The sequence below is a fragment of the Polistes dominula genome, unplaced genomic scaffold (genome assembly GCF_049000335.1).
Source record: "Polistes dominula isolate Pdom_NZ unplaced genomic scaffold, Pdom_raw_medaka contig_16, whole genome shotgun sequence".
NCBI lineage: Eukaryota > Metazoa > Arthropoda > Insecta > Hymenoptera > Vespidae > Polistes > Polistes dominula.
In genome coordinates this window covers 4,878,551-4,905,076 of record NW_028301040.1, presented here as the reverse complement: position 1 = coordinate 4,905,076, position 26,526 = coordinate 4,878,551, and the positions used below count along the sequence as shown (strand labels likewise).

At 29.5% G+C, this 26,526-nt stretch overlaps 5 protein-coding genes and 1 long non-coding RNA gene across 11 annotated transcripts; 3 read left to right on the top strand and 3 right to left on the bottom strand.

Moving 5' to 3' along the window:
* Positions 1–32: 32 nt before the first annotated feature.
* Nedd4 (E3 ubiquitin-protein ligase Nedd4) lies at positions 33–11,285 on the bottom strand. Of its 6 annotated transcripts, none has more exons than XM_015320535.2 (16): positions 10,878–11,285; positions 9,830–10,064; positions 7,518–7,718; positions 7,269–7,429; positions 6,893–7,058; positions 6,699–6,817; positions 6,512–6,638; positions 5,674–5,823; positions 5,077–5,124; positions 4,718–4,994; positions 4,592–4,650; positions 4,455–4,520; positions 4,156–4,385; positions 3,950–4,071; positions 3,245–3,884; positions 33–3,081 (listed from the first exon to the last, which is right to left on the bottom strand). In XM_015320535.2, the coding sequence occupies exons 2-16, from the start codon at positions 9,980–9,982 to the stop codon at positions 2,979–2,981; spliced, it is 2,622 nt and encodes an 873-aa protein (XP_015176021.1). In that variant the 5' UTR covers positions 9,983–10,064; positions 10,878–11,285; the 3' UTR covers positions 33–2,978. The 6 variants fall into 6 exon arrangements, with proteins under 6 accessions (XP_015176021.1, XP_089030805.1, XP_015176023.1 ...); XM_089174679.1 differs by having other exon boundaries at positions 9,830–10,061; XM_015320537.2 differs by having other exon boundaries at positions 9,830–9,933.
* Positions 8,761–9,620, top strand: LOC149031810 (uncharacterized). The gene is made up of 2 exons (XR_016177320.1): positions 8,761–8,900; positions 9,217–9,620. It is a non-coding gene; the product is annotated as an uncharacterized LOC149031810 (long non-coding RNA).
* On the bottom strand, positions 10,878–14,112 carry LOC107066175 (uncharacterized). The gene is made up of 2 exons (XM_015320534.2): positions 11,392–14,112; positions 10,878–11,321 (listed from the first exon to the last, which is right to left on the bottom strand). The coding sequence occupies exons 1-2, from the start codon at positions 13,997–13,999 to the stop codon at positions 11,305–11,307; spliced, it is 2,625 nt and encodes an 874-aa protein (XP_015176020.2). The 5' UTR covers positions 14,000–14,112; the 3' UTR covers positions 10,878–11,304.
* A 146-nt stretch (positions 14,113–14,258) lies between these two features.
* IscU (Iron-sulfur cluster assembly enzyme) lies at positions 14,259–15,934 on the top strand. Its single transcript, XM_015320543.2, has 4 exons — positions 14,259–14,467; positions 15,022–15,246; positions 15,323–15,401; positions 15,537–15,934. Exons 1-4 carry the CDS (start codon positions 14,378–14,380, stop codon positions 15,641–15,643), a joined length of 501 nt encoding a protein of 166 aa, XP_015176029.1. The 5' UTR covers positions 14,259–14,377; the 3' UTR covers positions 15,644–15,934.
* A 145-nt stretch (positions 15,935–16,079) lies between these two features.
* On the top strand, positions 16,080–25,132 carry hrm (solute carrier family 16 member hermes). Its single transcript, XM_015320541.2, has 5 exons — positions 16,080–20,484; positions 20,952–21,158; positions 21,265–21,391; positions 21,473–21,652; positions 22,755–25,132. Exons 1-5 carry the CDS (start codon positions 20,340–20,342, stop codon positions 23,962–23,964), a joined length of 1,869 nt encoding a protein of 622 aa, XP_015176027.1. The 5' UTR covers positions 16,080–20,339; the 3' UTR covers positions 23,965–25,132.
* Positions 24,972–26,497, bottom strand: ND-30 (NADH:ubiquinone oxidoreductase core subunit S3). Its single transcript, XM_015320532.2, has 5 exons — positions 26,340–26,497; positions 26,191–26,268; positions 25,727–25,977; positions 25,407–25,652; positions 24,972–25,324 (listed from the first exon to the last, which is right to left on the bottom strand). Exons 1-5 carry the CDS (start codon positions 26,401–26,403, stop codon positions 25,163–25,165), a joined length of 801 nt encoding a protein of 266 aa, XP_015176018.1. The 5' UTR covers positions 26,404–26,497; the 3' UTR covers positions 24,972–25,162.
* Between the last annotated feature and the right edge of the window lie 29 nt (positions 26,498–26,526).

The following is a 26,526-nucleotide window of genomic DNA, read 5'->3' as shown; positions in this document are numbered from 1 at the left end:
TTTAAAAAAAATAAAGGCACGACTTTATCGTGTAACTTTTTGATATAATTTATTTGCATATATAGTCTCATTCTTCCATAATATCGTTATAAGAACATAAGATTTATTTCGTAATCCTTAATTCGATTAATTATTAAATTCATTCATTAATTATACACCGTCACTCATCCTTGATCCTCTCTCTCGTCTCTCTAATTCCTCCAGATATTTATGCCCAAATGTTTTGCATTAGTTATTAGCTACTTCGTCTTACACATGCGGTCTTACAAGCACATTAGCATTAATCATTTAGATTACAAGTGAAGTGAAGAGATATCGTATATAAGTGTTTTTAATAATAATTAATAATTAATATATTTTACAGCGTCGTATTTTTCTTCTTTCATATATATTTTTTTTTCTTTTTTTTCTTTATATTTACATATGAAATAATGAAAGGATACACAAGTGACGTTTCAATTAAATCGTACTATTTAATCGACGTATGCACGTAACAATATAAAGAAATTGTGTAGTTGCGTGTAGTCGTGTCTATTATTATTTATTTAATATCGAACCTGCCGTCTTATTATTTTAAGAAAAAAGTTGTATCCTTTTTCCTTAACATTACATTCACCATATTATATATGGATATATTAATTAGACAAACAATAAAAACAATAAATGATCATTATTTTATAGATTAATTTTTTCTTTTTTTAGATTACGATTTTTTTCTTAATTTTTTTTTTTTTTTTAATACAAAGTAAACATCTTAGCTTGGATTATTTCTTTTTTTTTTTTTTTTGAGTCAAAAAGCTCCGTCGATGAAAATTTTGTTAAACAAAAAAGAAAATAACGAATGAACATTAAAAAATTTGTAACAACTAATACCAGCCATTGAAGACGCGCTTTTAAGTCGAATGGACTAACAGCTTCTAGCTTACATCTATCTGCGGAATTTCCTTTAAAAAATGCTATACTCTGAATAAGACGGCTTATACGAGATTATAGTATATACATTTAATACGATTAAATATCCCTTACATAAATATAATAATCTTTAACGTTTATAGAGCAATAGAAGATCCATGCATTACTACCATCATATGTTAACTTGGATAAATAAAGAATCTACCTTTCTAATATTTGACATCATCGAATTAAATTGATATTAGTTCAGATTAATTTCTTCTTTCGACAAATTTACACTCAAAAAAAAAAACAATGATATCAGCGTAACAAATAATTATATACAAATAATTATGCCAAATAGTATTTATAAATAATAATCTATGGATCTATTTGTTACAATTTTAAATCAAGTATTGGTAGTAATGCATGATATCTTTACTTGCCGCAATTGAAAATAATATCTAAAATGGATGTATTTAATTAGATTAAACGATTCTTATTCTTTATAGTAATACAAATTTAACGTTTATAACCAGAAATGTATTACGATAAGAAATCTCATAACCAGAATTTAAGGCCACAAAATGTTACGTTATTACATAAAGATGTTTATCGTTTAAACGGAACGTATATTCGTTTAAAAAAAATAAGCTGTACAAATAGGATGGAATGTGTAGTCAACCTTGTATATTAAATATCTGCTAGGATACTTATTATACTCTATGGATACTTATTATAATACAGAGTAGGCATTTATCCACAACATTTAACTTGCCATTATTGCTGATTCTAATGCATCATTTATAATCTGTGATATTAATTATCATCGAATCAATGGGATACTGTACTTTTAGAATATTGTCGACATGTACAAATGATTTCAAGTTTTTATATAGTTTTGACATATTTTGTATCTTAATTATACTAACTTATGTACAATCAGCTAATCGAGTAAACGCTCATTGCATTTACTGCTAGTATTATTAAAAAGAACGAGATACAAGAAGCAAAATAGATCATCATGTAAAAGCCTTTCATCTTCTTCTTTGTTCCATTTTATTTTTTTAATACTCGTATTTAAGCATTTAAACCAATGTGCCTTACATTGTTTTGCGGATTTTCTATTGAATATTGAAGCTACACGACTCCATTTGTTTATTCCATATAAGATGCTTCAAAAACATTAATATACTTCCTTATAAATAACAAGATATTTTCATACATAAATTTGATAAAATAACTAAAATTGCACAACAAAATCTGATTAAAATTTATCATTCTCTTTTCTTTTACATGATTCAATCATTTATAAGAAATCGATTAGCCTTAGATTTGTCAAAAATATGCATGGAATTAAAAACTTTTTACATATATAAATTGTATATAGCTTACCCTTTTATAATGGGAAAATACTGCTATATACTATTCATAATCTACAATATTATTGATAATTTAACAAATTAAAGAAAATAAATGATTCTAACAATAAATGAAATCAATCTACGTTAATTGGACGCTTTTCAAATTTTTTTATTTTTCTTTTGTTTGTTTGTTCCTTTTTTTCTTTTTTAAACGCTTGCATAATTTAGCGATTATCGGCTTAACTAATGTAATAATTATCTTATTATAGATTTATTTACAAAATTAATATCACACTATTATTTTTCATTGTATAGTAGCCGGGCCTTATTATCTTAAAATAAATTTGCAGAAATACTTGTGTTTGATAAAGATTTCAATTTTTTTCTATTAGTGAACGAACGAACACGGCCATTAATTATTTGACTCATAATCTGGATTTAAAATCATGACAAATTTCGCCAATGTGGGGAAGTATATTTAATAGAAAATTACAACAAATTTAGTCCGTGTCGTTTGTAACAGCTAAACAATATATGTACTTTATCCTGTACCTCGTTGTCATATGTAGTAAGACATAACTAAATCCCCATAATGCAGGAAAATATTAATCATGTTAAATAATCAATAATGTCAAGTCAGTATACATCGCTGTGTGCTTATGCGTATGTATATACATATGTATATTATATTACAGATATCATCATGAATAGGGGTATTTCATGCTAATCGACTCCAGCAAAACCTTGAGACCCTTCAATAGCTTTTATTAACTTATCCCTGAGCTGTTGATAACTTTCATAAGGTGGTAGATCAATACGGTTAAAACTGTAAAAAGACGATTGCTCATAATTTTTGTTGATAATCTTCAGACATTTCACTAATCCTGTTCACTAATCACTTAATTTTAAAAACTTTGATTTAAACTAGACTAGAATTGTTAAAGACTTAACATTGTTTATAAAATATACGTGAATTTTTATGTACTCACCAAGTGTGTGCTCTTGGATAGTTATCTGGTGTACCCCATTTTTCGATCGTAAATAATTGTGGTCCATTGCTTCCATAAAGTTCTTTAAAACCGTTCATTGGAACTCGAGAAGTACCAGTTACAAATTGCAATAGTCTCGATCTCATTTCATTGGTAAAAGAAAGAACAACTCTCCAAAACCATTGGACTACAATATGATTAGCATGATAATCTCCTTTGTATAATGTATTTTGTTTCCAATCTTTCACATCAATATGCTGTATTCCACACATCAATAATTCCAACTCGTGTTCGTCAAATATTTTTACTAGCGTTGGTGGAATAAGTGCATTAAATCCTTCTAAGAATGCGTTCATTTGTTCTTGGACACGCGATACAAATCTCCATTGAATGACCAAACTTATATACTCATCTTTGTTTTCGTCAGTTAACGATATATTAGCACCGTCTGGTTTAAGTTCTCTCTGCGAGGTATGTCCAAAGCTATCTTCGTCAACGGAAAATGTTAGTTCCAATTCACTCGGATCGTTCTCTTTAATCCATAACAATGAATTATAATACTCGGAATCGACGCTTTCCATATCTTTCAAGTCAATAGACTTTCCCAACATCATTTTGTAAAATGGTCGAATAAAGAATGCTAAAAAAAAAACCAATAAGATATATAAAGATACTTTTATATAAATAATATAAACATATACTAACCATCCAAAAGTTTGCCATGATAAACTGCCATGCCAGCTACACGTCCAATAAATTTAAAGTAATTCAAATGTTCTTCGTTACATACTCCAGAAAACGGATTGATTTGAAGAGTATAGTTGTCTCTGTTATATCACATCATATATATAAAATAATAATGAAATAACTTTACTATAAGGATAAATAAACAAAACCTTTCATTTACTCACGTAGCAGAATATTCGAAAAGGCCATAATACGGATTAAACATTTCTTTAGATAAAAGGAAAAACCATTCTCTTGCAAGGCCTCCATAATCCAAACCTACTTCCCCTTCGAATTCTACCCATAATTTAGTTTTTAGAATCTCCACTCTATTCACAGAACTTATAATACGATATGAGTCCTCCAATATGTTGCCTCTTGCAACTTTTATTTCAAATTTGTTAGGAACATTGTTCTAAAATCAACATTTTTATTAGTTAGTATATATATATAATACATTTCAATATTTTATATTTATATTTACCGGTTTTCTCAATTGAGACTTCAAATATTCGTATTTACGCTTGTAGTCTCTGGAGTATGGTACAGCCTATCAAAAATAAGTTGAACAAATTATATAAATATCTAACTATGATATATTACTGTGTTTCAAAAACTTACTGGGCCAGCAATTTGTGGATTAGACATACGCGGATCTTCCCATTGAGTTGTCCTGGTGTCTATAAGGATATATAAATAAATTAATATAATATATTATATTTTTATCGTAAAAAGACAAAAACGTACTGTGATCTATGAAAAATATTCGTCCATCTCTATGTACTCTTTCTTCCCAGCCTTCCGGAAGAGGTCCAAGTTGATCCAAATCACTTCTCGGTGTAGTCGATGGTGCATTGTGATTAGGTATTGAACTTGGTCTGCCTGTTCTTGGATCAATCCATGTTGTTGCTCTTTCATTATGATCAATAAAAAATACACGACCATTGGGTGCTATCTGCATACCCCAACCAGGTGGTAAGCCTTCCTCACTGGATACAGGAAGTGTAGGTTTTGGACTGTCAATCTAAATTATTAAACATCATTATTATAAATATAAATTCTAATTTCCTGTAGAATTTTATTTTATAATTTTAATATAATATTACCTGTTCTGATGATCGTCTAGAACCAGCTGGACTATCAACATTATCACTCTGCAAACAAATTATATTATACTTTAAATAGGTAATAATCATTTAAATGTAAACTTATATGAATACAACTAGTACACTTGGCAAACTGGTGTGACCAATGCTAAAGACACCTATTCGTTAAAAAATAAATACATATAATAAAGCTGCAATGAAAGATGTAAAATATTTTTTCTTCAAATATATATTCATGTAAATAAATGAAAAATTTGTTTAAAAAGTGAACTGAAAGAAAAAGAAAAAATAATGTAACAGTCATGCAAAAAATACTATTAATAGAATCAACAATAATGAAAGTACATACAAGTGTCGATAATAAGCAAAATAATCTGCTAGAATTCAGTACTCTCCAATGTTTCACTTAATCAATGATAAACATTGTAAAACTTTATCTCCATATGAGATACATACGTAAACTTTCACAGATATGTGCACGCATAAAAATGTATACATATACGAAATACGCAATTATATATTTTAAATAAAAATAACAACAAATATATGCAGCTATGATAAAAGCATTACACACAAAAAGTTTACTTGAGTGTATACCTGGTCTTCGCATTCACTTTGGTAGCCACGTAGATCAACAGAATGTCCAGAATCTGAGGAAGTATCCCCAATACCCCCTTCCCTATGAATCCTACCCTCACTATCCCTTGCTTCAGAATCTTCATCCTCTTCGCGTGGAACTTCGCCATCCTTACACACACATGCACAAATTGCTACATACTGCATGCTAATCTGTCTGATTGTTAGAATTTTATCGTAGCATCAAATTATTAGATACGTATGTACAAAGCTCTGATTTCTTTATCTATGAAATATCTAACAATCCACTATAAAACAACGCTTTATGCAAAAGAGTTTGAAAAAATTGAGTTGTTATTTAAATTTCAATTGCGCTTAATTTTTACTCATTTTTAAAAGATCCACATGCGTACTTGTATTATATAAATTATGTAATATATCTTTTAGAAAAGATTATATCTCTTTAGCAAATTTCATGAAGATCAAATGTTGTCTTCTATTAATAAATATTTATTTCCTAAATGTGTATTACTACTATTTTGTATTTTTTCTCCAATACAGTTGTTGTGTCCTGTATAGCTTTGCACACATTTATTGTATAAGAAATATTAGTATTATAACCATATATAACAGACATATTCCCAATATGGAGATTAAAAAATAGAGAGTACTTTACTATATATACTGATATAATACCAATAAAAAATAAGTAGAAAGAAAGGTACTAAAAAGACTATATTAAAACTAGAATATGAAATTATGTCTGCATTATGTATGCACTCTCTATATGTTGATTATAAAGTTTACTTCTTTAGCCATAAAATTGAATAATTTTCAAAGAATAATAATGGACAATTACCTGATTTATAACTGAATTTCTGTGTCTATTTTCATCGTCAGCACTAATATGGAAACGTCGCTGAAATTCTGTTGCTGCAGTATCCAAATTACGTTGTTCTGTTGTGTTACCAGTGGATGATATATTTCTATAAAAACAAGAGCACATTCAATATTTCGATGAATAATACATTAAACAAATTACATACGTATTTGTTGGTCTCTCCCATTGTGTAAATCGAGCTATGTGGTTAACATAATATGTTCTTCCATTAGCATCTTGTCTTTCTTCCCATCCTGGAGGTAATGGCCCATTAACCATATGAATCTATAAGAAACAGTTTACGTATGAAATATAAATAAATTATAGATGCATTTCCATGCATGCATAGAATATACAAACTTCTGCAACTGGCTCTACAGGACTATTAGTTTCTGGTTGTACTATCTCCCATCCTCCTGAATCAGATGCATCTCCATCTTCGTTCTCCGTAGTTGTTGAATCAGAGATGTACGCATGGTATATTTCCAATGTGCCTTTAACTCTCGATCGCTGGCTGGAATGATAACTGGATAGCCATATCTTTATAAGTTAGTCATCTTGTCTTTGCAAGCAAAACATTTCTACCGTACCATTTATATAAACAAAATATGTTGATTCACTTTATGCGATAAAAAATGATACATTAAAGTAACACAAATGAATAATAAATAATTGTTAACATTTGAAATAAACATAATGCACAGAATTGGATTGCAACAATTTGAAAATTTCTTACCTACGCGGTCGAAGAATATAGATTCTAGCAGGAATAGTACGACCTTCTTGCTCCTTAGGTAAATTAAGTAACGTTAATTCAACCATCCCAAGAAAATCATCCCTTGTCAATCTATTTTCATCGAAAACTTGTAATACTAGTTTATGATCAACGGGCTTAACCTAGAAACAAATGATATCAATTAATAAAACTATAATATATATAAATATAAATACATCTATAAAAAAGATTTGTATATAAGTGACTTACTCTAAATATAAATTCTTCTTCCCAAACAGGATTTAAAGTCTTCTTTTTAGTTTTTGTAAGTGCAGAATCCACAGTCTGATTTCCATTTAAAGTAATTAAGTCTATGCGGACATAGGGATCACTTGCACCAAAGATATCCTTCTTAGCAAGATGATTTCCCGCGATTACCCTTAACCTCAACTTGCGCGTACCCTCATCTCTCTATTTACAATATTATATTTAATTAAACTAATAACCTTTTAGTTATTTATATACGTATGATTATGCTTATGCGTAATACATATTATGAGAATAGAATGTTAGTAGACATTTAAAAAGATCATCAATAACATAAAAAACAAGTACAAGATGTTTGACAATGAAATATAATGTTCATATATGTATGTATTAATTCGATATTTTCTTTGATTATATTCAATACATTAAACTAAATAAATTATTATCAAAATTTCTTTAATTTAATACAAATAGCTTTTAGGTTCGTTCATTTGGAAGAATACATGAACGAATAGATTACATTGATTTAACATTGACAACATCAGCAGGATATTCTGATATTTATAAAACTAATATATGCGAAAAGTAAGGATAAACATTTTATATAAAAATGTCTTTCATATTATTTCCTTTTATTTTATAGAAAAAAATTTGAATACAACTGAATTTCAATTCTTGTTGCAAAAATTATGAAATATCTTGACACTAACAGTTTCACTTTAGCTTTATCAATTGAAATCCAACCTGTACTTGTCAAACTGTCAAAAAATGTACGTACGGAATCTCCATCGATCCCGGTTGGTGGTTTATATCCGTATACATTTTCCTCTGCCATTAACGTTAACGTTTATTCTATTTCTTTGTAATTCTCGACGATTAGTCTAACAAATTTACGAGTATCTCAGTTTTTTATATGCCATTAAGAAACCTATTTTGTCTTAACCCCTCTCCGTCACTTATTTCACTACCAGCTAGCCGGATATGACATACTCAGTTTAAAGATGGCTACTTTCCTCTTTCAATATTTAAAAATCTTATTTATACTTGATTAAATCACTTGTTTTCACGAAAGATTTATTTAAATTTCTTTTCGTTTCTATTATATGTCTCGATGTGACTAGTTTAATCATGAAATTAAGATTATTCAACGATGACTAAGGAAAAAAGATGACTAAGAAAAAATAAATTAAGGGAGAAATTGGTACGCTTGCGGGAATTTTGAAAAGCTGCACCTAACAATGGCTTCCTTGTCGAGCCTGCGAAATTAAAGTCAAAACTCGTTTATCGCGAATCTCTTGACAGCTTTTCCTCTTACTATTCCCTACCTTTTATTGTCACGTGATGCGTCTAACCTTAAAACATTAATAAACGCGCGCGTATACAAAGGTAAGTATATTTTTTTACAATTTAAAACAAATTATATTATAAATCTCATTTTTCGAAACTACAATATAATATCGCTACTTTCTGCCAATTATAAGCCACAATATTTTCGGAGCAATAAAAAATAACTATACGGATTACTTCCCCGCCACCTAACACCTTTTCTCTTACAGAAAATTAAATTAGAGGGAGTAGATAAAATATTGATTGTGACCTTATGGCCAACACAACCTTGGTTTCAACTGTTTACATCAATGTTGATCGATGATATTCTGATTTTGTCACTATTTTAATTAAATTTATTATTATCCCCTTGTAGGTCTCTGAAGCATCAGTTAGCAACATTACCTGGTTGCAAGAAGGCTCTCAAGAGAACATACCAGCAAAGAGATCTGCCAAAACAAACTTTGGATATCTTGATCTCTTCATTATCTGATTAGAACTTTGACGATAGATGCAGCTTTCTTAGTATTTAGAAAGGGTAAAGTAAAAAAAAAGAAAAAGGTAAAGTAGTTGTGCCATACGTGTCACGATTATTTTCCTTATTATTTTCTACGAATTTTCCAGATAATAATGAAACAATCGATTATATAAATGTGTTATTCTTGCTTAATATGCAATATATACGCAATCGGTAATGCTTTCGTATCAATTTGTAATTACATTCAATCTAACAACCTAATAGTGAATGATCTAAGCTACAAGGAATGGTATTAAAGTATACACGAATTAAGTATTTATAGAAGAAGGCATTTTATAAATGAGATAAAAAATCTTGTATTAATTATTTAATGATCTTATTGCGCAATAATGTAAATTAATTACTAATTATATTTTACAAAAATAAGTGCATTAAACTTGAACGATTAAGTAAGATAAGAGCGCAACAAGATTTTTTAAATAATTAATATAAGAAAGATGAAATCTCTTACCGTAGTATCTGTTAAGGATAATCTTCCAGCACGCAATGACAAATCTGTTACACGAGATGTTCTTCTATGTTGAGAATTCCATGTATAAGCACGACGTCTTGGCACTGATGGTTCAACATCGGCATAAATTGGATATGTCAATGTGCCTGGCATTTTCTATTTTTAGTATGTGAACTTCATACAACGCATTGACTTTAACACTATTTGATTTGACCATTCCAAATTTTATTTTCTTCTTCAAACAACAAAGAAGAGATTTCATAGAAAATTTGATTAAAATAAAAATATTTATTTACTAATATATTAATTAATTGAATATATTATGTAAGAAATATGTAGAGTTGTCTCATAGTCACAAGACCGATTTTACAAGATGATAGAAGCAATGTCTACATATGTTTGATCAAGAAAATATTAAAAATATAATTCTCATTACACCTACAATGAGCACAAGTAATAAACACTTTAGTTAAATTGTTGAATTATTTATATAAGAACTTTACTTTGATATAATAATAATATATAATCTCACTCTTGAAATTGCCATTAATAAGAGCAAGTTCGATACTAAATGAACGAAAATTATTAAAATCTTACGAGATAAGAGAGATAGATGCTTTAAATCATTTCGCGATAAGACGTACGTACGATCACATGGAAAACATGCTAGCGCATTCTGATTAACACACTTGTATATTTATAGATGGCCATACCGTATTTAGCGAATCAACAATTTCGATAAATTTCATTTTTCCTTTTGTTAAATATTTCTATTTTTAATCAAATATCTAATGTGTATGTTTGTTTTCTTCTTTAACAATCTTAGATCAATTATTTCTTATTGCATAAGTAATCATACGAAAGTGTTCTTTAAAGAATTTTAATTGCTTTTACATTAATATTGAAATATCTTTTGAATATTTATCTATAATTACTTTAATTATTACACGTAAAATAATTTTTTCAAATCCATATTTTTTATTTGCATATTTCCTCGTTGCAAAGTGGCGCCTACTTTTAAAATTCCCAATGAATGATAAATACTTACTTATGTTTGTACGAATTAAACGATAGCAAGAAAATGTGAAATATTTTATTTGCAAAGAAAATAGAAGTTTTATTTTTATATTTTTTGATCAATCAATTCTGCTTAGTATGTCCAACGATGAAGACACTGTTTTGAAGATTGTTTGTGAAAAATTTGTTTCGTACAGTAGCGCCCCTTTGAAATTGCGGCAAAAGGAAAAAGCTCTCACCCCTACTATTGATTTACGCATCACGCTTGAATTGTGTGTGTGGACTGACTGTAGCATCTGAATCTGAATGAATCCGATTTTGAATGAATCGTACAGCTTAATGACAAAGAATAATTACGTATTTAATAAAATTTAAGATAAAAGATTTATCGATTCTACTATACTTAACTATCTATTGCATTTTTTTAATCGAATTTTCTTTATACATTTATCCATCGTTTATAAATTAGTCATCGCTGAAATATCGAGAATTACAAAATTTTAAATAACAATCGTTTTCTTTTCTATACAAAAAATCCTTCTTACGTTTTTCTTCTTCGTGATTCGAGTTCATATAATTATCGCTTTTACTAAACCAACAATTTGTCTTGAAAGAAATGTTTCGACTTTCAATCCGATTGTCTTTGTCAAAATTTGTCATCGAGGAATATATCGAATCGCTCGAATCGACTATATCGTCATAAGTTCGTCGTTCGATAGCATAATTTCGATTTATGCAGGGACCAGGATCGAAAATAAAATCGACTGTACTGGAAGTAGCATCTTTATTTTCTATCTTTTCATTTATTTGAGAATTCTCATGTAAACCCGATGATTTCATAAATTGACTTTCTTCAATATTAATCGAATGATTAGAAATCGAATTACAATCTGTACACTTTGTACATTCTTTTAGATAACAATTGTTTGATCTTTCAATAACAGAACTACGATCGTTTTCATCTTCATTTTCTTCCTCTTGAATATTATTAGAAATATTTTTCAAATTTTTTAACAAAGGTTTTTTGCATTCTGTTTGTATGTATTTAGATTTTGAATTAGGCTTATATGTAGTTCTGGATTTCAATTTAACTTTTGATCGAGATTTCGATCTAGATTTATTGTTGGATCCAGATTTGACTGTAGATCTAGATCTTGACTTAGAATTATAATTAGATTTAGATTGAGTACCAAATTGTGACTTATCGTTGGATTTGGAATTTACGTTGGGTTTAGATTTATTATATGTAGACTTGACTTTAGATTTTAACTGTACCTTGGACTTTGCTTTAGATTTAGGCTTTACTGTAAATTCATGTTTAGACTGAATCATTGACTTCGTTTCTAAATTAGTCTTAGATATCAGTCCTTCTGATAATTTCGTGTTATCGACTAAATCCTTAGTTTGTTCATTTTTATTATATTCCTTTTTAATCGTAGAAGAAACAGTATCGTTTAATATTTCTTCTTCGGATTTATCTTTTACTTTCGAATAATTTGCTTTCGAAGACGTATCTTTGTCGTAATTTGAAATCAAAAGTTGGAAATTGAAATCGTCTTGTTTCGAAATTGATCTCGAGGCTGGTATCGTTGATTGATTTTCATCATTGTATTTACCTTGAAAACAATGATTCATCTCGTACGTGTTATTAATAAACGCATAGTCTTTACGACCATCTAAACATTGCGTTGATGTATTTATTCTATTTTCCGTTTCTACCTTGAAATAAGGATAATTACAACGAGAACATATTAGCCTCAATTCTTTTTCATTTGTTCCCTGCATCGTTAATTCCGTTTGAATCATAACATTTTCTCGAACAGGTTTTTGATATTTTTCTTTAAAATATTGGGACGACGAATGGTTCGCAATTTTTGTACTTTCTTGCATTTTTCTTCTACGACGTTCACGTACAGATTCGTGACGAGGATATCTAGTTGTCTGTTTTTTTAAAAAATGCGCTTTGCAATGTGCACAGTAATTGTCAACAACGCGATTGGTTGATAATTTATCAGTTAGTTCTTTTTTCATTTTAATAGAAATATCATTTTTCATGGCTTCTTTACAATGACAGGATGTAAAGTGATTTGAAAAATATTGATTTTCACGTTGGAACAAAATATTTGGGCCCCTTGTACGATCCCATCTTTCCTTAAGGGATTTATATGTTTTTCGTCCCAATATAGATTTACGAGCAATTTTCAATAAAGTTTGAAAAGAAGAATTTTTACATGATACACGATTAAACCTATCTAGGGAAGTTTGTGTGCCAACATTTATGGACGAGTGAAAGTATACTTGATTAGACTTTGCGTCCTTGGTTTTATTGGCCAAATTATCCTCTTTTTTATCGTCTTTGCTTGATAATAACTTGTCTTTGGAATCTGCGTAAATACTACCACCTGTTTTCCTCTCCATTGAATTATTTTTAAAATGCTTTTCATGATTCTTTATAATAAGGGCATTTTCATCGAGCTCTTTGGATTGTTTCGGTGAAGATTTCTCACTTTTTATAGTTTTTTCTTTATTTGCAACAATCAAATTTGAAAATGGCGGGTCACTAGAGGAGATCACATTTTCTGGACCAATATTTTTTTCCAAACAATTGGATAAAGATTTGGAACGTGGTATGGCTTGCAAATTGTGACATTTTGGTTGCTTTAATGGACATTTTGAGTAAGGTTCTAGAATATTAGGGAAATCCCTATCAGGGTCTGGAATACCTTGAACCAAAGGCAGACCCATTTTTGTCCAAACTGTTTTTGTTATCCAAAATCTCATGCAACGCGATACGCAAGCATTTTTGATTGATTGATTATATTTATCGTTTTTACAATATCCTTTTATTGCTAAACATTCTGTCCAAGGATCTGGTATACCTCCGTAAGTTTTTTTCATATATTTCGTTGCATCGTTGTTGTACTCACCGAAGGAACAACTAACGAAAGGTGAAATCTTTAACAATTTCGGTGAATAAAATGGACCGCGTACTACTTCGCGTATTTTTATTGGATTTGTACTATTTAATCGTTTAGGTGAAACCCATTCTTGTTTCCATTGTGTGTGAATCCTATATTCGTCGCATTTTTGTATATCTTCTACATTTTGTATGCCTACATTGTCGATCTTTTTCTTAAAACATTCAGAGTTCATAGCTTTAAGAAAAGCACCTTTTAAATGTATAAATTCACTGTGTATACGTTAAAAATGACATGTTTTTTGTAGGTTGTCTCAATTTTCGTAAAAATTCAAATATAATGTGTTATACAGCGATTTTTTTTATGCTCATTTATTGAAATTATCTATTATACTTTTTAAAAAAATGTCTCCGCATTTATGAATCTTTACACCGCTAGGTGGCGCGCAGATCGTAACTCTCAATAATTCGATATATTTCTAACCTTTATAGTTACAACGTATATGATTACCGGGATTTCGTACTATTGTGCAATGGGATGCAATTGCAAGAGTGTTTAGAGTTGAGATTTGTATACAAGCTTTGCACACCGAATATAATTCTGATGTGACAAAATGTCTCTGCTAAATTCTTTGCCGAAAACCCTTAACGGGCTTTCTAAAACTATTTCTCGTAGTGTTCCTGCTTTATTTTACCATCCAAATGTAAGTGTTTTTTTAGTTGTAACCTATCGTGAGATACTTTTTGTATATTTTGTATATTTTAATTTTAATCAATCTGTATTTATATGTACATAACACATGCATTTTTGGCTTTTGTATAATTTTCATAAAACTTGTAAATTAAGGTTAAATTTATACATTATTTTGTCATTAATTTTCTTATAATGCTTATTGCGACAAACTGCATAATTCTATTTTAATTTTATATATTAAGTCAATTTAAATCTATATATAAGTCTTTATAATTCTAAAATAAATCAAGCGTGTGTTTTTACATACACATACAAGCTGCGTATGATATGCAGCAGACATAGCTGTAATACTTTAATATGATCAATATTTACTTATTAATCCTTATCGGTCGTTTGTCACTTCTCACGTGAGAACAGTACTTGGGCAGTGCTATCATAAATCACGTGAAAGATGGCAAGATGAAATATGTTAAAACTTGCCTTCTATGAAATATATGCTTATATTTGTAATTAATATAAAAATACGAATTCTTACTTATAATTATTTTATTTACTTGTATGCAGGTAATAGATCATTACGAAAATCCTAGAAATGTAGGTTCATTGGACAAAAATGATACACGAGTAGGCACAGGTCTTGTAGGTGCTCCAGCATGTGGTGATGTTATGAAACTGCAAATCAAAGTAGATAAAGATGGAAAAATTATTGATGCTAAATTCAAGACCTTTGGATGTGGTTCAGCTATCGCTTCTAGTTCTCTAGCTACTGAATGGGTGAAAGGAAAAACAGTATGTTACCTACATTTCTATTACTTTCCATAATTAGAAAATATTATATATCATTATGTGAATGATTTTGTTATAGGTCGATGAAGCTTTGAAATTAAAGAATACAGATATTGCGAAGGAACTTTGTTTACCACCAGTCAAGCTACACTGTTCGAGTAAGTAAACATATTCTCTTTTTTTAATTTTCAAAAGTATGTATAATACAAAGAATATAAGAATATTTTTATAAAAGATAATACAAGTACTATAGAAAATGATATCAAGTAATTATATGGTTGTACATTTTATAGTGCTTGCAGAAGATGCGATTAAGGCTGCTTTATCAGATTACCGTATCAAGCAACAAAGTAAGGCAAATTCCGCTGAAGATAGCAATAGCGCAGAGGTAAAAGCTTAAATGAATCTCTTTCCAAAATTATAGTATAAAAAAAATAAAAAAAGTACAATGATTTTGTGTTACCGTTAACGCAATTTCATTATTAGATAGGATAAGTTAACGCATGTATTTTCACATATATATATATATATTATTTTATGATGATTATAAGATCATAAAAAGAAAACATATATTTTCTTTATAGCAACTATATAAAGTTGTTTGGTGATATATATATATATATAGGATAGATTAAAGATACACTATTTTACTTCTATGTAAAGACGAATAAATTCGATCATTTAAAACTAACTACGCGAACTTTTTTATTCAGTGAAAATTTTCTTAAATATACGAATAAGAATGAATGAACAATATACGTTTTATATAAATACCAATGACAATTATAAATTTAAGAAACTATAAAATATCTGCATTATATAACAAAATTATAAAAAGAGCGAAAGACGATTCTTTCGTAAGCGGAAGTAATGAACACAAACGATACTTATGTTTTTCGCGTAACGTAATATTTACGACGGTAGAAAGGAAAATCCGAGGGTATGATGAACCAACGTCAATTGCGTTCAATATGTTGACAAAAACATTTCCGTTGCAGAGCCTCATCGCTAGGCAAAACTATATTGCGTCATCTAAATGACGTAATAAACGACGGCCATTGACGCGGCCGTTATCAATAGAAGGCGCAACCTGAATTGTTCACAAGATATTTTATTAAAACGTTATGCGTTGTTAATTAAATATCGAATTGATATAGTTTTGTTTACTAGCTTTTTATAAACAATTCGTTTGAACACGTAACATAAAACACTTATCTCAAATATTATCCGAGAGTAACCCAATTGATATTGCTTCGAGGTATTTATTTGGTAATCAAAATATCGTTAAACGTAATTGACGATAATATTTTATCATTTCTTCAAAATATTCTAAATGTTATATATTTTATTAATATTATCTTTGTGTTGTTAACAAATTTAGAGAAATGTAATAGCTCCTTTCATACAAACATTTTCATTTATAAACAAATGATGAGTCACGTAAGCAGTTAAATAGAACAGTATTAGTATAGTCATTGGACCTTCGAAAGATATTTTTTGTGTTTACAATGTTGTGTCATATCCCCCATAGAAAAACAAATAATAAACACCTACTCACTTTCTCTTTCTCTCTCTCCTTTTGTGTGATAACTTAAATAATAGAATTACTCAAGAGAAAAAATATTATTAATAACAAAACGTTTCTTTTATATACAAAGCACATCCTCTTTCAAAGTTTCTATCGACATAGTTCATTCTACAAATGTTATCGCGCAACGTTAATTGGTGCTTAATAAGAATGAATTTAAATTGACTCATCTTCGCTCGTTGTTAACAATTGTGTGTATTTTAAGTCACAAGTAGAGCAATTCATTTGTCAAACTTTTCTTTTTCACTTTTCCATTATATAAATGCTTTCGAACATTCTAGACAATAATCATAGTAGAAATTGACTTTTTGATAGAATCGTATTGTTCTTTTCTCTTATTTTTCCAAGATAGAAATATCTTCTATGATCTTTTTATCTTTCCAGCTATCTTAAAGTATGAATTATCGTTTCAAGCATCGTCTTCAAACGTTTCAACTAATTAACAAAAACTAACAACGGCGATAACGTTTATATAAGATAACTCATATAACGTGATTAATTTGAAGATTTTCAAGGTTGCTGTTTTCGTTTTCTTCTTTATCTTCATTATTCTTCGTTTTTTTATCCTTTTATTCGTTTCATGAAAGTTTAAACGGTTTATCTTATATTTTTTGAGATTTAATTGAAAGATTTCTTCTTGTGTTAATCGGTACATAACATTCTACTTGAATTACATTAGGAAAAACTTAAAAAATAAAATAACTATATTTCATAGAGCACAAATGTGCATTTAATTAGATCACATGGAATCCATAATACGTGTGTAATTTTATATCACGAGATATCGAATATCTCTCAGCACACTTATCGCAGTTTGGTAGATCTAGCACAAATACTTCATAACACGCGTAAAACGGATATCGGCATAGTTCGTCAAAGATGTTCTATATTGCTAATGATAAAAGGTGTGTACGCGCTTACAAATATATCGGTTACTCATAAAATGTATTATCCGTTTCCTCAATTACCACAGTCAAATATTTTCTTCTTTTCCTTTTTCTTTACAATTTTCTAAAGTTATTTTTACTTGTCTAACTACCTAAAATTATTAACTATAGTTAAACTTGCGTGTTACGTTTATCAATTAAATAAATTATGATTTAATTTATTTCTCACATATTTAAATGAAAGTTTTTAAAAATATTCGAATAAAAGAAAAGAACTTATAAATGATAAATTTGAACTCGCTAGAGATATGAATGATTATTACGGTATTATAATAAATCGTAAAGTCGTATGATTGTAGTTGATTGTGAAACAACAGGGGCGTCTTATCATATGCCAATTACTGTATTTCTTTTTATACGGTTCAACGATCATTTTTTGTTTAAATTGTCCCTTTGAAAAACATAGCTTAATGTACTTTCGACTTGGAACCTTCTGCTATGGTAATAAGATTTATCAATGGGATACGTTATCTTGTTTACCGTGGTGCCTATTGCGTTTAATAATACTCGACTTCTTCAATAGATTCTTCAAATTCACAAGGTGGCTCGTACAAAACGTTAGAAATTGCAATTACATTGATACAATTAAATGACCATTTAAAATAAATTCTTTATTCTCGTATTACGTAATAAGATTTTTCAAGAAAAAAATCTCAAATATTTTCTCAATTGAAATTTAATTAAATGTTGTTTTACGAGCTTAAAAAAGATCGAATAACATTTTAGATCGATCACACGGTACGTACAATACAGCAGGTCAATAACACATTAATAAAAGTTACGACGAAGTAATTGGAATTTAAAATTAAACAAACAATTCATTGATATTTTTGTTTATTTTGATATAAAAAAAAAAATTAAAGAATGCGCGTTGGGATTTCACGAAACTGATGCAAGAGAATTCAACTATGCACAAAGAAATCTTTGTTTCTTTTTTCTATCAATAAAATTATCACTTTTAGAGCAACACGTAATAACCTTGAGTAATAACCACTTGATTTTCTTTATCTTTTTTTATGATAAAAAAATACGTTACATCGTTAACACGTCTATCGATCGTCAATCGATACAATCTGTTCAACCACATTTTCCAACTATAATGAAGAAAATATCTGTAAAGCTTAATATAAAACAATATTGCATTTGTAAAAATATTTTCTGATTGTGCACCTATTTACCAAGAAGAAAATCATAAGAAATTTTAACGGAAGATCATGGTCGAAATCAATATTTTTCTAACATATACGGGTACGTCTATCGTGTACCTTGGATTTTAAGTGGAACGCGCCGATCATGGTGGTAAATATTAAAGTTCACTGAGCGTAAAGAGGGAAGAAGAAAAAGAATAACGAAGTAACTTGCGTATTTCCAGCACGTGCTTCTGACAAATTTTCCATTCCCTCTATACGCGGTGTTTCTTGTGCAAAGCCCAAAGGAGGAGTGGGAGAAATCGACGAGACTGACGCTACTAGACACGTGAGAGTTTATCAATCTACGAGTTATAAGGGGTGGAGAGGAGAAGGAAAAGGTAGAGAAAGAAAAAGGTTACTCGAAACGTGATACATAGGGAAGAGACATTAACAAAGGATAGCAATAAAGGATAGTACAAAGAGAAAGAAAGAAAGAAAAAAATATAGAAAGGCAAATAGATATGTAAACTCGTGCATACTCGTGCAGTTTCGGGTACAAAGAAGAAAGATCACGCATGCTGGAGTATGAAGGAGTGGGGGGTAAGGACTGGATCGGTTGGTAGTAGTGGGGTGAAGCAGGGTAGGGAGATCTGCGTGGTAGACAGCTGATCAGTCCGCTCGTGTCGTACGATCGAGTGAAAGGTACAGTCAGTCGGTGGATCCTCTTTCGTAAAGAATCTCTCATGTTTCTCTCGTTAAGTTACGTGTTGTGACAAGGGCACTTCTGTTAGCAAATTTTTGTCTACATGATATCGTCGTCGCTCTTTATGCCATTTGAAATAAACTCGAATTGGGGAATAAAAGGTGCATCGGTTTATTGTCGTCGTCGTGGTAAGCGTCATATCGAGCTTTCCTCGTTGGCGTCATCAGGTCAATTACACCGTGCGCGTTCTTCTCTTTTTCATTTTATTCTTCTTTGTCAAAGAAGCTCGTGGAAGAAGGTGAAGTCTATGACCGGACGAAACGAATGTTTACGTTCCTATCGAGGAAGAAAGTGGTGTGAGAACAGTGGTAGAACGTGTTCTACCTTCGCTTTCATGAGGTTGGAGAAAAAAGAAGAGGAGGACGCGAGGGCGGACTATATGATTTGCAAGCATTGATAATCGTATTGTCCCGTAGTGTGACAGACATACAAACACCTACACATTCATGTGTAAACGTATATACTAGTTTGGTGCAGTTACTCCCTCCGTTAACATCCTTGCTATTTTATTTTCCTTCTCTTTATTTATCTATTGCCCGTCACAACGTCGTTTTTGTTGACACGTTTAGTCATCATATATCGATAGGAAGTTTTATTAGCAGCAATCGTGTTTCTTTATATCTCTGTATTCGGTTTATATTGGCGGTAAAGTACAAAGCTTAAAATTCATGACAATGCAACGAGTTCAAGATCAAGACAATGGGATCAACATCAAGTTTGGATCAAACAAGTCCAAAAAGGGAGATTATCAATTGGTTTCGCAAGAAAAGACAAAGGAAAGAAAAAGCAATCATAATGGGACCAATAAACACGGTATGTATCACTTTTTTCTCTTCCTTTTACTTTTTTTTATCTTTCTCGTTCTTTTCTGTTACGCGCGTGTATAGTTTTTCATTGTTTGGATCGCCAACGTACTTGGCGGGAAATATGTTATTTTTGAATTTATGTAGAAAAACAGTCGTGTTATACGAACATACGGTGCGTGATTATTTTTTGCTCGCATTCAGTTACTAAAAATAACGTTCTTCCTTGAAAAAAGTTGGTCATTTACGTGATATATTAAACGCATAAATTATTTCTATCGTAATCGCTTTATTGATCTCGCTCGTATACAAATTTATTATTCACGAATATGAAGGTAAATTTATGTGTAAAGTTTTATCTATTACAAATTTAGTTTCTCCTGTTGCTAAATGTTATTATTTTTATAAAATGTAATTATTTTTAAGAATTAAAAAAAAAATACCTTTGTTTAAATGCATTTTATATTTTGATTAAAGATGTGACAACGGAAGAAGAATTAGTACCTCCAGATGGAGGCTGGGGATGGCTGGTACTTTTGGCATCTGTTCTTGTCAATGTCCTTATTCCAGGAATGGTTAAATCTTTTGGAGTTTTATTTGTTGAATTTCGTAAAGTATTTGATGCATCTCCTGCTGCAGCTGCTTGGATTCCTGCCTTATGTTATTTCCTCTACAGTTCACTTGGTAAAATATAATTTCAATATTTATCTAATTAAACTTCAAATATCATTCAAGTTATATATATATATATGAATAAGTTAATTAATTGAATGTTAAATATTATTTTTAGGTCCATTATCCAGCGTGCTTTCGGTTAAGTACTCATATCGAACAGTTTCATTATTAGGAGGTACATCTGCAGCAGTGGGAATGATGATAAGTTATTTTGCAGACTCTGTTGGCTTTTTGTGTGTTAGGTAATTGAATAACTTTTTATATTTCAAATATTTATAATATCAAATGAATAATCTAAAAATGAAAAAAAATAATACTTTTAGTTTTGGAGTATTGGTAGGAACAGGAGCAGGATTGGCCTTCCCTCCAACAGTATATATTGTAACATCCTATTTTGTACGACTACGAGGACTAGCCAATGGTTTGTGCATCTCAGGGAGTGCTTTAGGTTCTATATTTCTTCCACCACTTCTCGGGCTTCTTTTACAAGAGTATGGTTACAGGTAAATATGCTCTTAACAAAATTATAATAATTTTAGACTTAATTTTATTATATGATAGTACAATGTCTACGTTGAGTACTTTGTTCTGTAAATTATTGAGGTCGGTTTTGTATAGATAAAAAGAAAGTTTATCTAAAAGATTTCTTTTGGAAAGTATAATTGACCCTTAAAAATTTACAGAATATCAGTACTATTTACTTATTACAGTAAAGTGTATTTGAATGTGAATGTGTATATAAGTATATAGTGTTTGATATTTAAACATTCATTAATTTCAATTAATATTGAGGTGAGTACACTGTTGTAATATTGTATTATTTATTTACTTCTATACTTCCATAATTTTCAGGAGAACAATTAGATTTTTTAAATGTGAGTATGGAACGTACTAAATAATGCAGACTATCTCTTATCTATTCGTTTTTTTGTTACAGACAACAGTGTGTAAAGACACAGAAACAATTAATAGGAAAATTCTTATTACTTGTGTGATCTTAATTTTATAATGTTTTTTTTTTACAGATTTATATATATATATATATGTATATATCTAAAATGAAATTAATCAAATATTCTAAATATTTATATTTTTTATATAATATCGATATAGTTTTTTGTGATTACATAAGTATAAGTTTAATTATTGAAAATATGAAAGTATCTTAGTTGTAGATTAATTCAATGCATGATATTTAATAGTATTTGTGTAATATATAATATTTCATTAGATATAAATGAGACATTAGAAATTGTTATATATTTGCGTGCGTGCGTGAATGTGTATTATGATTTTCAGATATATATTATTAATATTAAAAATGATTACACTCATTTAATGGATATTTATCTTTTTATTCCTATAAGTTATTATATTCCTACTACATATCATTTATTATCTTTTGAAAATGAATAAAAAATTACATTATCATTATATTAAGATACATTTATAACAAGTGTCATTTCATCTCAATTATTGCGTAAGATTCAAATTCATGCACTTTTATCTTCATCTTTAATTATTAATAATATTGTAAAAAAAATGTTCACCTTTCAGTTTGATAATTGCAGTATAATTAAATAACGCAACTTTGCTTTCTTACAGAGGTGCAGTATTAATAATGGGAGCTCTTACTTTAAACGTATGGGCTTGTGCTTTGTTATACGATCCAGTGGAAAAACACATGATTCCTGCACGACCATCACACAATTCGAAAGATCATAAAAACGTAGAAAGTACACCGATTGCTATTACTATTCCTGAAGATGAAAGTAACCAAAATAATGTGATTTCTTCCGACAACTCGAGCTGTGAAAAAGCTTCGCCTATAGTGCCAAAAAGCGCGTCTAGCGTTGCATTGGAAAATTATAAAAATACTCCGGTTCAAGGAAGAACTAGAAAAATTAGTATGCCAACTGGCCGTGAAATAACTGGACAAATGCATAGTACACCAGCCTTACACGCAGTACCTGAAAGAGGAGCTGAAACAGGAAAGTTGATAAAACGTAAATCAACCACTCAATCTCCTAGTACTTCATCATTTTATTATATTAGTACCCCTCATCATGGCAGCACGTTGTCTGCGTTACATCCTGTACATGCATCCACATTAACACTGAATGCAATATCTAGTACGTTTACAAGGAAAGGCTCTGATCGTGCACTGAAAGAAGACAAAAAGCCGGAAAACAAATTCTTTGATTTCAGCTTATTGAGAGATCCTATGTATCTCGTTATATTGATCTCGAATTCAACAAATGCTGTTAGTTATACAAATTTTGTTATATATTTGCCAGCTTATGCAGATTCGTTAGGGTTTGACAAAAGTATGGGTCCACTTCTTCTGTCTATCGTATCGATTTTAGATCTCATTGGACGTATCGGTGGATCCGCATTATCCGATATGAACTTAATGCCAAAACATTGGTATTTTGTTGGTGGCTTATTTGCTTCAGGAGTTTCCTTAACAATATTACCAACAGCAAACACTTATACCTTATTATCTGTATATTGTGGAATATTCGGATTAGCTTCTGGTATATACGTCGGAGTTACCGCAGTTATTATGGCTGATATGCTTGGCACTGAGAAACTTACTTCATCCTATGGCATTTCTTTATTCGTTAATGGAATTCTACAACTTATAGGCCCTCCAATTTGTGGTGTCGTTTATCAAGAAATTGTACAATACGGTCCCATTTTTAGTGTCTTGGGTATCATTTTAGTTATAGGTTCAATGCTATGGGGCTTTGTTCCTTTCATTAAAAAGAAGCCAAAAGAATCAGAAGCTAACAGCCCAATAGACAAAGTATAGTAATCTAAACTTTTTACTAATATATTGAACAATTTATTCGAGCAAAAAATTGTATACGATTATCGATCGTGACATCCTTGTTAGGAACTTTATCATTTAACTTGAAAAAATTGGCACAACATCGTGAGACTAATATTTATATATATCATATATTAAAAGAAGAAAAAAAAGAAACTTATAGACAATTATTTAGCACTGTGATGCTGTATATATTTTACACGCACATTTACTATTCAATTATTAAGAGAGGTATTATAAAAATTTAGGAAAACTTTTTGAAGACATTAAGTCTTTCTTTTTTCACAAACAAAACCAATTAAAAAAACCTTGCCTTGCACATAGGATTATTGCTCCTTGAAAGTAAGAATTTCAATTATAAATAATAATTATAGATATATATACATCATTACGCGTTCGTGCGTATTGTTATTATGTGTGTGTATGTAATGTGCGCGCGCGTGTTTGATTTTTATTTAGTACTTAATATAAAGTAATGAAGTTGGTGCTATTTATGTTAAATGGATAAATGCATTTTGTTAAATGTATCATTTTTTTAAGATCTTTTCAATTTTTATTCATTTTTCATATTAATTTCATAATAGAAAACCACATGTATTTTATATTATTGTTACTTAACATATTTTCAGCAATTAATTATTGAAAACAACAAAGATTTATGACATGGAGTGAATTGAAATGATTTCCTTTTAATATTAATCTGTTTTTACTATTTTAATTTTGTCAAAATCACCGAAAATATGCCTTACTACGCGATAGATTTTAAGCACTTTGTAATTAATAATAAATTAAATTAAGTTTATATAGGTCTGTACACAAATGTAAAATAAAAAGTAACGTAACAGATATATAATTGTAATGAATATGCAAGTACTTTTTGTATAAATGAGCACTTGATTATATTATGCGTAAATAATATATATATATATATATATATAATTGGAGTATATATATACTCCATCTTTATAAGAATAATATAACTATAGATATGTAACGAAAAATGACTTTATTGACGAAATATTGCAATATAACACTTGTCATCGCAATCAACTTGTCAATTATCTACAGCTTAGTAATGAATATTATGTATTCACGTATGATTCTGATATTTAACAGAACACATTTTCGGAATATATAATAATCGAACAAATTAATTCTTATTCATTACATTACCAATTATTTATTTTTTTGTTTGTTCCGGTACTACATCTTCAACAGCTGGTGCTGTATCTCTAAAATTTGGAAATTGTTCCCAAGGTGCGGATAAATCAAACTTTCTAAATTCTTGCGCTAATTCCAATGGTTCTGCTACTACCCTCTTTTTCTCATCATCGTAACGAACCTAAAGATAACAATTATTAAAAGGTTTATAGAATAATGTAAAACAAAGCATCATTTATATTTAATATTTAAACGCTTGTTACCTCCATATATCCGCTCAATGGGAAATCTTTTCTCATTGGATGTCCCTCAAAACCATAATCTGTTAGAATTCTACGGAGATCAGGATGACGATCGAAATAAACACCAAACATATCCCATACTTCACGTTCATACCATTCAGCACCTTTGAATTCTTCGGTTATTGAGTCTATTGGGGATAATTCATCCGTGTATGTTTTTACTCTGATACGAGAGTTATATACAAGGGATAAAAAGTGATAGACAACCTGAAATAATTTGAAAATAAAATGTATTTCTATTTAATTGATGGAGTAATTAGAAAAACAATTGTATGACTTACTTCGAATCTGTATTGTCTATTAGGTACATCCACTGCAGTAATATCAACTATATTATTAAATTGTGCATTATGATGGCATCTTAAAAATGCCACTGTTGGAAAAACACCAGAAGGTGCTATCAAGAGTTCAAGTTCATCCTTATTAATTATTTGAACCTTTTGTATGTATTTTGGTAAGCATTCAGAAACATACCGACCAAAGTCTTTTAAACGAGCAATATCAATGTAAGTATTAGGTTTACGTACAGTAGCTATAAACGCAAATATCTAAGATTAGTTTAATATTATAATTAATAATCAATAACAAAATCTTTGTGCTTAATAAAAAAAATAGATAATATTAAGTATATATTGAAGTATTGTATTTTATAATTATGCAATAAATTATTTGATACAATATAAATGTAATTAGAATAATTTGCAATAAAAAAAAAAAAGAGAGAAAGATTAATAATTAAACTTACGTCGAGTTTCTACTTTTTCTGTTTCTTCTGTTACTTCTGTACTATTGTATCGTATCAATGAAAGAGGTTTCACATAACCTAAGGTAAAAAAATAGATCGTTATATAATTTAACTTGATATTGAATTTATATTGAATAGAAATGATTTACGTTTAGGAACATTTGCAGTAAGATTTTGAGATAATTTCCAACAATTTCTTAACAAGGATGTCATGTTAAAAATGTTTAATTTCAATGTAAGATTTTAACTGTACATATGACCGAACGTCACTGAGCACTGGTAGCACCTACTAACACTCGTTGCAAGTAGATGACACTTTTGTCTCATGACATGAAA